Consider the following 13,653-nt stretch of genomic DNA (forward strand, 5'->3'; position numbering starts at 1 on the left):
ACCTTCTCATCTGTTCTCTTCATGGATTACCTGAGATTACCTCTGTATCCTCTTCCCTTTCACCAACCTCATGTCTACTTTCTCTTCATCTATAAATCTCCTGTATTGGCCTCTACCTGGTATTACCGACCTCAACATTCAGGGGCCAATATAGTTACTACCCCTTCTCTTTACATGCCCAAACGATTTAAGTTTGGTCTCTCTGACTTAAAAACAGATATAAAGTATCTATTATGCACTATCCTTCTCGTTCCTAAACCCTTCCATCTTCGCAGTCCAATGTTCCCTTTGCTAACTCTAGTTCATCCACCACCATCTAGTATATAGATCACCCAGCTTAGAAATGCTTTTATCTTTTTTCCACTCTCTTTTATTTATTTATTTATTTATTAGCTTGTGCTATATGATTTTTTTCCGCTGCAGATTTTGAGAAGTGTTTAGTAATGTTATTTTAAAATTTTGCTAGCATTAAACTAAATACTGTACTTTGAGTGCAGGTTTTTCTTTTTCTTTTTTACAGGAGAGATTAAGATCTGAAATCCTAAGAGAGGTACAGGTGTATCAAAGAAGGTTTGTATTCCAGGAAGATGTTTGATATTTGTGCATGTTTCTGTAACTAACCAATGTGTACATTTGAAAAACTGTGTGTGTGTGTGTGTGTGTGTGTGTGTGTGTGTGTGTGTGTGTGTGTGTGTGTGTATATATATATATATATATGTATATATATATATATAAGAAATTAAGGGTAAAGTTGCACTAAAACTTATTATATGTACACCATATTATCAGTATTAAACTACACAAATTAAACCGTTGCTAAGCGCTCACAAGGCAAAAATACGACAAGCATTATTAGCTTTCTTAATATTACAAGAGTACAAGTATCTCCATCACAATTATGGTGCAGGACGCCATCTAGTGACATTTAATATTGCAAAGCTTTTTTTTTTTTTTTTAGTCGTCCAAGAAGATCCCTGAAACCTAAGGCCAAAGAAGTTTAAATGCTTATCCTTTCTACTACAAATATATTCAAATAATTATTTACTTCAAATGATAAATTACAAAAATTTGATCATTATTATCACACTTTTTACCATTCTAGTTGTTATATAGATTTTCTTTGTTTATTTGTTTGTACCACAGAAAAACGTGGTGTCCATCAATATGCCTGATCAGAATTTGCCCTCGCTAGCTGTCAGTTGCTGAGAGAAGTGACAGCTGAACATTTTATTTAGTCCTTAGCTGTACGCTGTAATCAATCGCCACAATGTTTGAGGAGGCGAGTGAGGTGTTTGACAACATGTTCAAATCTTCGTTTCCCCTAACATTTATTGTTTTTATTCCCGCGGTGCTGATCTTGGTGTCCCCACTCCCAGCCGAGGCGGCACATGAGTTCACGGTGTACCGCATGCAGCAGTACGACCTCCAGGGACAGCCGTACGGTAAACCAGCTGTTAAACTTTTATATCCATTGTAATTACACGCAAAAATTGTTGCATTTACTTTCAAAATTATATATAGATGCTTCCAATCGGTTCTTGGTTGCCTTGCCTTTCTTTTCGGTGAATATTAGCTTAACGTTTCAGTCACACCGAAGGCGCTGTCTAGCTAACTAGCTGCTAATGTAGCATAACGTTGCTAACTGGACAATTGCCATGAAGCTCGTTTCTTTTCTGAATCAGGAAGTTGCTCCATAAATCATTCCTGTCGTAGTAAAGTGTGAGAGTTGTCCTCATTTCTATTCCACCTTTCATCGCCGAAAGTGTCAATTATTAAAAAGCTAAAATTAATGATAAAACCTTATTTTTAACATAAGAGAGCAACTCATTTAGACAGAAATGTCAACCCCTTTTCTTGTTTTCATAACTTTTCAAATTTGAAATAATTTTTATTGCTCTATAGCCAAAGTTAGGGAAATATTGATTTAAGATCATGTACAGAAAACTATCCATTCTGTCTTTGTAACTACATCTTATCATGTCATTTTTGTTAATTATGCTCAATCTTACTGTGTGTGTGTGTGTGTGTGTGTGTGTGTGTGTGTGTGTGTGTGTGTGTGTGTGTATGTATAATTACCCCCTTATTCACCTATTATTATTTACTTATCACATGTGATAGCATGACTCGATAAATACATTCACTGTTATTGTGATATATGTAGCCTGAAGGAATTATGGGATTTAATTACTTCTTTTCTTTCACAAGGGATCAGTGTTTCTTATAATAAACAAAACTATAAAGGAAACCCTATTGTTTCAATAATAGTATTTAGATAATCCATACAACTTATGGATTCAGAACTGCCATTTTGATAGTTCTGAGTCTTTTCTTCTTCAGTGAGACTCTTTGACCAAGCCCACCAAGTTACTCTCTGTTACTCTGTTATAATTGATTTTCATTCTTCGTGCAATTACTTACCTTTCATCAAATTTGCAGTCAGTAATATGTTATTTTTTACCTAGCTAAGTTGAGTTTTTCACCATGCTTTGTTATAAAAAGTATGATTTAAAAATTATTAAAACAAAACAAACAAGCAAACGAAATCCCCTTCTGTTGCAAGTTGACGACCATAAAACGTGAGTTGTGTCAGGGTTTCAATACAACTTTAATACTTTGGTGGCTGCTTAAATATGGAGTGGATCATTTTACCCCCCTACTCCTTTGTCTCTGACACAGTTATTTGGTACCACAATCTTTTAAAAGCACACACTTAATCAATACTGTCATGCAATTGAGCAAGACCTATGGCATGACATTATCCCCGATTAGATTTATTCCCCTTTTTAGACTATTCTTAGACCTTTTAGCTACTTATTTCCCAGAAAAGCACTTGCTGAAAAATGTAACAACCTTTTATACAAACATAAATTACTTTTTAACCTTCAAGTGGCCCCACTTTGCTACAGGGTAAAAAACAAAAAAAATGCACTGTTACTGATGCAGTTCTGTAACGATCATAATACAGTCAGTCAGTGTTCAGGGCCATTTGAGCAAGTTTATATGTCAGCTGACTGTGACAGCATTTTCTTTAGTTGATAGCACAAAAAGTGAGATAATGAAATTCAGTGAATTTAGACAATTCAAGGTCCCCTTTTTAATATAAATGGCAATAACTTTAAATATTGATAAAGGTTAAAAGCTTATCTCAGCAGCCATATGTGCTGCTTATAAGATGTTTCTGGTTGTTTTGTTTGCTTCATCTTCTGTTGAAAATATTTTTATTTCGTTTTCTCAAGTGCATAAATTTCTTAAATGTCCTCTTAAAAATGCTGTTTTTATTGATCATTCTACTATCCAAAATGTAACTAATTCTAATTCATTGCAGTGTGCCTCTCTTTATCTTGCCACGTTCATTTGACTGTACATTTTAGTTGATTTTTGCCAGTTCCTACCTAATAGTCTAAGCAGCTATGTTTATACCACTGAAGAATTGTATGTGTTGCATCTTTAAAGGTACCAGGAATGCCATCTTAAATACAGAGGCTCGTACTGTTGAGGCAGAGGTATTAAGTCGTCGCTGTGTTATGATGCGGCTGGCAGACTTCTCCTACGACAAGTACCAGAAAGCTCTGCGGCAGTCAGCAGGGGCTGTCGTCATCATTCTGCCCAAGAACATGTCTGCTATGCCACAGGACATAGTACAGGTAATGATGCACTGTTAAGCATGTGTCCTGATGCTCTTCCTGCATGTTCCTCCCTTTTGTTTTCATATAAAATGTAAGTGTTAATTTGATAATTGACTGGATATTTCAAGAATTAATCATCCAGTTCTTTTCCAAGTAGCAGTCCAGCCCTGAGTTTATTTGAAAGTGCCTTACCTATAATCTCTTTATTTTCGAGGGGTTCCCACTCAGTTTTTCTAAGATTAGTAGGATTTAGAAGCTGATTAAAGTATTCAGAGAAAAACTATTACAAAGCCAGGAGTTTGCAATATTTGTAACTCTTCCAGAAAAGTGAATATTATCTCGCCAATAGATGATGGAAATGTTCTGATTGATTAAACCGCCCACCTTATGAGTGGTTATCTTTTGGAAGAGGGCAGCATTTGATAAGTAACTAATTTTTACATAATATTCAACCATTTTTGGAGAATTTCTCTGATGACACATTATTTTTTGCCTTGTGATACATTTCACAGCTTTCATGTAGTTACATCAAAGTTTCCCATAAGGTTTTAGTCCACCGGTATCAGGCAAATGGAGTTGTCTTTTCTTATTAAAGCTGCTATTTTTCGCTTCTCTTTATAGCAGTTCATGGAGTTGGAGCCTGAAATGTTGGCCACTGAGACCATTGTCCCCGTCTACTTTGCCATGGAGGATGATGAGCTGCTGTCCATCTACACTCAAACCCTGACCTCTTCATCCTCTCAGGGCTCATTATCGGCAGCCGAAGGTAGTCACAACACAAACTGAAGTTGTTGTCAGATTTGTTTTAACGCTAGGCAACACCTGTGGTGAAAAGTTGATCTATTCATTGATTATTTGTGGTTGTGTAATTGATGTCTTTTTTGTAGTGCTGCTGCATACAGCCACAGCAAATGGCTTTCAGATGGTGACCAGTGGAGCTCAGAGCAAAGCCATTAGTGACTGGGCCATCACCAGTTTAGAGGTGAGATACTGAACTTTAAATGAATCATTCATTTAATACACACAGATATATCTTAAGTTAAGTTAGTTATCACTCCTTTAAACTCGGTATATTTGTAGTTTAGAAGTCTTGTTTAGTTGTAGTCCAGTCCCACAGCTAGACACCTGAGATAAACTCAAATAACTATGAATACACATTAAACGGCTCTTTAGTTGTCATTTTACTTCAATGTGTAACCTGTAGACTGATCTGCTGCCACAAAACTCTTGGAATTGTTTCTTGATTAATAATGAACCTTAAAATCCTGCTTGCAGAGGATTTTGTGGAGACTTAACTGGAGAGCAGAGCTCTGCAAATCAGCCTTGTCTCCAGTGTTTATTTTCTCAAAATATATTTGGGTCTTAACTCTTGTGCAAACAATGAAGTGTACTTAAAATTGTGCTGATTTGAGCAGATGGGATTATTTTTTCTTTATATAGTACAACTCTCACCCTTTCATTTATAACATGCTGATTTATTTATTTTTGTCAAGCTACAGTTATTTCAATAACTGAATTTGTTTTATCAAAATCCACCATGACTGAGAAAGTTTTTGTTCCTTAATAAAGAATAGTTAAATTTTAACTAAAGCATTTTCACAGCTTTGATTGAAGGTTGTTGAAGTACTGATTGGTGGTTGGAATCAGACATTTGAACATAAAGCAGAATTGAAATTTTACATCAAGACTTTTTGAGTAGCATTTATTTTTAAGCCATTTTGAAACACAAATGCTTTAGTCAGCTGACAGACATTCAGTGAGAAAGTATCAACTAAATCTGAAGCTGCAAATATTTCAAATTTATTTTATAAATATCCATGTTCACTGCTGGTGTTTTGGTTTTTCAGGGTCGCCTGGCTGGAGTTGGAGGAGAAGACCTGCCCACTATTGTCTTGGTTGCTCATTACGACTCGTTTGGTGTTGCTCCAGTATGTTAACAGCTTATTTTTTCCTCCTTTGCCATTGCATGTAAGATATGCTGCAGCTGAAATATTATCTCAGCAAATATCAGTAAAACCTGATTACAGTGATAATGTATTTTTTGAAAACGTTACAGTTCAGGAAATTCCATTGTAATGGAATGGGAGCAGGGCAGCCAAGTTATTTAAGTTTTTATGTTGCTGTGTTTAGTGGCTGTCGTATGGAGCAGACTCCAACGGAAGTGGAGTCTCCATGTTGCTGGAGCTGGCTCGTCTCTTCTCAAAGCTCTACACCTACAAGAGGACACATGCTGCGTTAGTATAAAGGATAACACAGGAAGATCATGCATGTTTATTAAAGTTAACACAGACAACTCCAAGATTTGCAGTCCACTCACTACATATTGGGTTTATATGTGAGTCAGTAATAGTGTTTATTGTTGAGCTTAGTAAAGTGTTGTAAACTCTCACTCTTCCACTTGCACTGGAGCTAAAATGTTTTTAATACTCTCCAAAGATTTGAAGTAAAGTAATTAGACCTCACATTGTGGGTAGGTAATGATGGGAACTTAAAATTTCAGATCCTGTTTCTAAACTCGAGGAAAGAGTTCTCAACCCTGAAAGCTGATTTGTTGTCTCCCCTTCGGTTTAGGAAACAAATGACTTCCAGGAGCTTATTAAAGGATGAGATGGTTTTTTTTAAGCTAGCACCTAGAAACACTTAGTTTTCACTGAAACCCACTTTTAGCTTAACTTCATACAGAGGTTGCCACTTTAACTGCACTTAGCTGATATATTTGTTACATTTAAATCGACTTGTGTCAGTTCTTCACAGATACTGGTGTGCTCTATTTTAGATCTTTAGTTTGTCTCTCTTATATGGCAGATTCAGACATGAATTGTGTTTTGTCTTTTAGGTACAACCTGTTGTTCTTTGTATCTGGTGGAGGAAAGTTTAACTACCAGGGAACCAAACGTTGGCTGGAGGACAATCTGGATCACACAGGTACTGTTCAGTGGTCCTAAAATAAAACCAACAGGGACTTACAGACGTCTTGCAAGTGGTTTTTTATTTATTTGTTTTTCTGAACACGGTTTTTAACATGTGTTGGGTAATCTCATTTGCATCCAGACTAACCTTGAAAGCCCATCACAAACTGACTGAAATACATTTATTAGAAATGTCCACATTAAAAATTTATCACAAATATCATAGTACACTGTCTTTAGACCGGAAACAGAAATGCTACTGGATTACATTTAGTAACGTCTCTGTGTAGACATGCATTGTGCTCCTTGTCTTTATTTCCCATCTGTTCATTTTGTTTAACTTCTCTTACATATCTTACTCCACAGACTCCAGTCTGCTGCAGGACAACGTAGCGTTTGTTTTGTGCCTGGACACTCTGGGAAACGGCGATTCTCTGCACCTTCATGTGTCCAAACCTCCTAAAGAGGGAACACCTCAGTTTTCTCTGCTTAAAGAGCTGGAGATGGTACAAATTAAGATGTTTGATTCTTTTGTGTTGTTGTTATATTAAATGTAATTAAAAAAAAAAAAAAAAAAGCTTCTTGGATGGTTGGATTTTCACTGTTATGTCACTTTCCTGCAGGTGCTTACAAGCCAGTATCCAGAGGTTAAGTTCTCCATGGTCCACAAGAAAATTAACCTGGCTGACGACATGCTGGCCTGGGAGCATGAGCGCTTTGGGATCCGCCGACTGCCAGCCTTCACTCTATCCCATCTGCCCTCGCACCGCTCGGCTCAGCGCTCCAGTATCATGGACGTGCGGTCAGTGTCCCCCTCTTCTCGCCACGGAGCGGGAGAGCCACCTGCTGGGTGGGTTCATTACTGCTAGCCACTTGAATCACACAAAGAAAAAAAAAAGGGAAAAAAACGTTTTTTATTTAGCCTCCAGATGTGTTTATTTTTTGTGCTATTTTTTACGACTCCAGACTCTTGTTAAATATCTCTTAGCAGGAATTTAACCTTTTCTTGTTTGGATGCTGTTTCTGTCTTCTTCCATCTAGTTCTTCATTTCTGATCATATCTGCTTATCTGCCTCTTTCTGTAAGAAATGCCTTCGTATGTGTTTGAGTCCTTTCTTAGACCTTTTTACATTTCTGTCTACCGGAAACTATTTTGGGTTTCACATCTCCTTATTGCTCAGGGTTTCTGGTTTCTTGTTGGAGAGTTTCATCTTTAACTGTCTGCAAACTTGCTTGTATTTTACAGGCCTCATGTAGATGTTAAGAAACTAGGTAGAAACACCAAGGTGGTAGCAGAAGCGCTAGCCAGGGTCATCTACAATCTCACAGAAAAGGTATGGAGAAACCCCAACATTTATGAAACAACTGATCCTCTGGTTTTCTCCATCTAATGAAGACTTTGTGTTGTTGTCTTACTGTTGTGCAAAGGGAGCACCTGGAGACCTGCAGATATTCACAGAACAAATGGTGCGTCACTACATTTCCTTGTCCTCCTACCTGCAAGCCAAATCATAACTAACTCTCAGAACCGAGCAGAAAACAGGATGATCTTTTAGTTTGTTTGAGCTCATAAATCAGAAAATTGCAAATAAAATGTATCAGGTTTAGTTAGGATTTTGGTCCATTAGTGACATTCATTTTATATAAATAAGATGTTAAAAAAAAAAAAAAACTCAACCTGCACTTAGTTGGTATAATTTCTGGTTATAAAGTTAAAAAAAAAAAAAAAAAGCTATTGTTTCTCACTATAACCTTCAGGAAATCATTGCAGTCTTTGCATTCAGATGTGTCTGGGGTTATGTGACTTGTGTTTCTTGCCAGCAGGTCCAGGAGGAGCATCTAGCTGCAGTAGTGGACTGGCTCACAGCGCAGCCCCGAGCCGCTCAACTGGTGGACAAAGACAGCAACGTTGTTTCCACTCTGGAGTATCATCTTGGACGTTACCTCAAGGACGTCAAGAGACACTATGTCAAAGCCGACAAAAGGTAAAGAAAAGGTTTACAACAGTAGAAGCATTTGACACTGGCGCACAGTGTCCGTGTGCAGCTTTTACCTTCTGTGGAAACATTTTTTTAGCCTGATCTCGAAATGGCAATTAAATGAAATAATCTGGCAGCTGCAGTCTGTGAATTTGGATGCTTAAATAGAAAAAAAAAACACTGTTGGCATTGATCAAGAAATGGAAGATATAACATGAAAGCTTTTATCTCTTTTTCCTCTTCAGAGATCCAGAGTTTGTGTTCTATGACCAGCTGAAGCAGACTATGAATGCTTACAGGTATGTGGTTTCAGATCTGAAATCCCCCAGCTTTACAAGGTCAACTAAAAATATAAACGACTAATTCAGCTCGCTGTGCTTTTATAACACAAGTAGAAGTAAAAACAGCTAATTAAGCTTTTATTTCTACTTAAGTTCTGATTTAGTGAATGCCCCATTTATAGAGGCAGAATCTTTTATGCTCCAGGCCGGTGACCTTTAGCTGTAAGTCATACTCCTCTGTCTAACCCCTTTCATGTCAAGCTGCGCTCAAATGCAGGCTAGAGTGGCCAAACCTCCTTTTAAAGACATGGCTCAGTTGATACAGATAAAGATGGTTATGAAGAAGAGGATTGTGGGGATGACTTTGATTTGTGATCTAGACTTTGATGTCCATCAATTAGAGCAAACTGTATCTGACTTGATATGTTCTAGGCAGTCCAGATAGTTAGACACATACTATATATGCAGGCCAGCTTGTTTTCTAAAGCCATCTGCAGACGGTAGCTGAAATAACTTCCAGTCTGGGTAATCGAAAATGAACTCATACTATTGTGTTATAATCAACTGTATACCCTGTGCTTTATAATGACCCTTTCAGTGTGTATGAGAATGGGCCAATGTTTGTAATCATTATGCTGTTTGTTTGAGATTAAAAATCTACTCCTGTACCTTTTTTTTTTTTTAAAGCAGCTCTGGTTATTCACTGAAGATGTTCTAGTCAGCAAATATTCTCCTCTCTGCCCATTCTCTTGTTTGAGCGTGACCACAGCTTATTGGAAAGTTCATTGATTTTTTTTTTTCTATTTTAATTCATGTTCAATTTTAAGTCAGTTGCTTTAAGTAAAGATCAAATTATGGTGTCACACAAACCTTCTTGTAATACATGTAATGTATGATAAATATTGGGTTTTGCTTGGTACTGTCACCCCTACTCTGTATCTCACTGGTGTTTTTCTCTCCCTGTCAGAGTGAAGCCAGCTATTTTTGATCTGCTGTTGGCAGTCTGCATTGCAGCCTACTTAGGGATGATGTATTTGTCTATCCAAGTAAGTCCCTGTATTGTTGCAGCAGTCTTTACTTCTGTTCAGACATTTCAGAAATGTGACTGGGATCAGTCTGATTACTGGCTCCTCAGATGTAAGTCACAATTGCAGTTTTATCAGATGCCCTTTTGTAACATCTAAATCACTTCTCAATCACAAGAAATGAGGTGCAGAACCTTATAAATATTATCAACAGCAATTTTAATAATTAATCATCTCATATTGTTGAAACAGAAAATATAAATGCCATTTAATGAAATTAAATCAAACACCAATTAAATTTAACTTTAAAAATTTTTTAAATTAAATTGGCTTTTTCATAGTGTCAAAATAACCCTTATGCAATCAAGGCAACCCTTACCGAAACCATGTTAGTCATTGCTCAGTGGTTTTAATGTTGTGTCAGATTTTACAGAACACTGAAAGATTGTGATGCTTTTTATCATGTTGCATTAAACTACTAGAAAGCTTTGCATTTCTATATATAGTAGTAGGGCAGATGATCAACTATTATCCTACCAGTTTTATTGCAGTGATTGTTTTCTAAGATATAGATTGAATAGATTGATAGTTACTGCAGAATTGTGTAGCTTTCATAGTTCCCATATTTTGATACCTTTTTTAAAAATGTCATGTAGGTTTTTTTGTCCTGTCTGGAAACAGAGCCATAAACAATCCTTCTCTTGTGGTCTCTCTGCAGAACTTTGGAGTCCTCTACAGCATTATCCGTAGAATCACCCAACCAAAAGCCAAGGTCCACTGACACTCTTTATTTTCCAGGTCCTGCCATACTACTTTCCTCAAATTAAGACACTCTAGTCAGTACCGAGCTGCTGTTCTCATGATGGTCTTAACACCAGCAAAATCTCTTCCATTTCTTTCATCTGGATGCACAAACTTTGATGTCAGATCCTGTCTTGCTGCCAACTTTTTCCATTGGGTCTCATGGACCAGAATAATCAGGAATCATTTTTCTCTCTGCAGATGTCTCGTCTGTCATGTAAGCTTGTGTTTGATATTTCATTATTTTTCGTTGTGAGGGATGGGGAGTTTTTTTTCCAAATCTTGCAGGTCTATATATAATTGAGTTGTGGTTTTCTTAACTGGTCACTCCATTCTTCTTCTCAGGAGGATCAGTAGAAGCTGAAGGGTGTTTTATCAGGCAGCTAGTGGGAGAAACATACAACACGGTTTAACCCAGGGTTTTGTCAGTGTGTTCATCTACAGGACCATTTGAAAATTCAGAAACGCTTACCCATTAAATCCAATGGGTAAACGTGTCCAAATTTTTGAGTGGCACCTGTTAATGTAAAGGCTCACTTTTTTTCTAGCCTCTATATGTAGTACTCACATGCTCTTGTGTGCTTTGAAAGAGTTATTGATCTCATAAAAGCGCAGCCCCCATTCTGTACAAAAGGCTCAGTGCTGTGCGTTACTCTCGCTCCCCTAAAGCAGCAAAGACTGATGATAAAAACATTTCAATCTTTAAAACCACGGTTGGGTTCATCTGACAACCAAGCTGGTGCTCACTTGTCATCTTTTTAGAATTTCGGTTTAGTCTTTAGGAATACATAAGAGCATGTGAGTTTTCTTTGGGGAGTGGGGGGGTTGGGATTGGGTGGGTTTGCTGCAGAACTCATTTGTGTTTTGTGTGAAACATACTTTGCCATTTCATCAGCCTCCTTTTAATCATTTTATCTGTACAAACAAGTGACAGTGTGTTGGGACGTGAGACTAAGCAGCAAAGGTGTAATTTGATTTGTCAGGCCAGCGCTGCAGTATTTAAACACTGAAAGTCTTAAAATAGGGAACACACATTATTGGGAAAAATGAAGCAAAAGAGTTATTGATTACACTAATAATTAATACTACAGCGCAGCCTTTACTTTTTCCTATTGTAGGTTATTGGTGTTTTTCCGTTTTGTTAGCTTTGTTGTTTTTTTTCTTTCTTTCCTATTTTTCATGATACTGCATGACCTATGGACCCTATCCCCAGTCACCATGGTAATAGTGAAAGGCCTTTTATTTACCAATGCAAGAGAAATAACTGTGTGGTACATATGAATTATAATTTATTGGATTGGTTTGTTTTTGTGTGTGCACTGAAATGAACTTTTCTCCAAAGCCTGTTTCACCTCATCCGTGACACTTGATCTCTTGCAATGAAAATTATATCGGTTATGAATAAAAACAATAAATTGCAAACTTTTTTGTTTACTGACATGTTTTATTTCATGAGGGAAAAAAATTAAACATAATGTTGGCTTAATGGTATTAAAAACTGTATTACAAAAGAGCAAATACAGGTCCTTATCATGTAGTCACGTTTCAGAAACGGTCAAATTCAATCTGGAAAAACTGGGGGTAATTTGTAGAGTTTACAGTGTAGAAGTGGTCCAAACATCAGTAAAATACATTTTTTAAAGTAAAATTTAACGAAGGATTCTCCAGTCATTAGCTTAAATTTTTTCAAATTCTCCCTTTAAATTTAGATAAACTATTAAATAATAAAATAAATAAAAAAAAACACTAATAAATTACAGTGCAAGAAATACCTGTGGGGCCACTCTGCCCATCATACTCGACCACCTCTCTGCTTCAGTCATCGGCTCTCGCAAACACTTCCCTCATAGTTTCTGGTGGACATTTTGGCACAATTGAAGCAATATTGAGGATACTTTGGGCAAATTCAGGCAAAAGATTTGCTTTTAATGCTCAAAATCATTTGTGCAACCTTTGCCGTCACTGTTTTTATATCGTTTCCCCCTGATCTCATTTTTTGTGTCTTGAAATGGGGGACAGTGAAGATGAGGATGTATAAAGCTTCTGACTTCAACATAAATGTGGCCCTATGAGCTTCACTGCAGCAACAACAGCCTATTTTGTCATCAATACCTAAGTATGTCAAATGCAAAAAAGACGTTTCCAAACCAGAGTTGGAACCTGGACTTACTCCAACACACCACTGCTGTCGTAGCAGAAAGGCAGTCCTGTGTCAGCTATGCTGCTCAGTCTGCACACATCCACTGATGCTCACTACACTCTCCTTAGTTTGTGCATGCAGATGGCTAATATGCCAGAGTCCAGGTGTCCCTGTCAGTTTTACTGCTCTCCTGTACTATATAATACTAAATCGGAATTGGTTTCTGTTTTTAAAGACTATTGACCATCACTTCCTGATTTTTTTTGCGTGAGGTGTGATAGAGATGAGCTTCACATGCAACTCCTTTCTCGCAGCTTAGACCATAAGTGACTGTAAGCAAACACTGTAGTTGTAATTATTTGAATTAGTAAGCAGAGAAAAATCTGGAAAGTTGGCTTTACATTCTAACACCAGGGCAAGTTGATTATTTTATAACTTCACTCAAAAATCAGTAGATTTAGGTCAAACCAGGCTTTCGATAGTTTTTGGTTTTTGTTTTTTTTTTTAAATTTAACTCTGTGCTATATTTGAAAGGCTCACCTGGCAGAGCAATGGAAAAATTGTATAAACTCACTACCATAGAAAGCTGATTCAGGGGAACGTATATGTAAATATTTTAGATTTAAAAATAAAAATTCCAATGTTGCCATCGAACAGCTCATTGATTAAAAATGTCCACAAAAGCCAAATATACCCTGAGGTGCTAAAATGATAGAATCATGGTTCCATCTTGTTTAGTGGTTTTCATCATCACAATGCCCGTCTTGAGAAGCAAACACATCAGGTCACAGCACTATTTAGTAGTGTGACAAAGGGGCTGGAGAATCGGATGCACAAAGTACCACGGCAGACACTCGCAGTTCAGATGTTTACAGCTGTCACATGGTAAAAA

The 13,653-nt window shown here is 37.1% G+C and overlaps 1 protein-coding gene across 2 annotated transcripts; it reads left to right on the plus strand.

The window, feature by feature from the left end:
• The first annotated feature begins 1,199 nt into the window (after positions 1 to 1,199).
• ncln (nicalin) lies at positions 1,200 to 11,460 on the plus strand. Of its 2 annotated transcripts, none has more exons than XM_079244670.1 (15): positions 1,200 to 1,442; positions 3,454 to 3,644; positions 4,248 to 4,392; positions 4,514 to 4,608; positions 5,474 to 5,554; positions 5,757 to 5,860; positions 6,463 to 6,551; positions 6,902 to 7,041; positions 7,159 to 7,385; positions 7,782 to 7,869; positions 7,964 to 8,002; positions 8,360 to 8,520; positions 8,760 to 8,813; positions 9,763 to 9,841; positions 10,539 to 11,460. In XM_079244670.1, the coding sequence occupies exons 1-15, from the start codon at positions 1,268 to 1,270 to the stop codon at positions 10,599 to 10,601; spliced, it is 1,731 nt and encodes a 576-aa protein (XP_079100796.1). In that variant the 5' UTR covers positions 1,200 to 1,267; the 3' UTR covers positions 10,602 to 11,460. The 2 variants fall into 2 exon arrangements, with proteins under 2 accessions (XP_079100796.1, XP_079100797.1); XM_079244671.1 differs by having other exon boundaries at positions 7,159 to 7,337.
• Positions 11,461 to 13,653: the final 2,193 nt, after the last annotated feature.

This window comes from Telmatherina bonti, assembly GCF_933228915.1.
Source record: "Telmatherina bonti genome assembly, chromosome: 8".
Classification (NCBI taxonomy): domain Eukaryota; kingdom Metazoa; phylum Chordata; class Actinopteri; order Atheriniformes; family Telmatherinidae; genus Telmatherina; species Telmatherina bonti.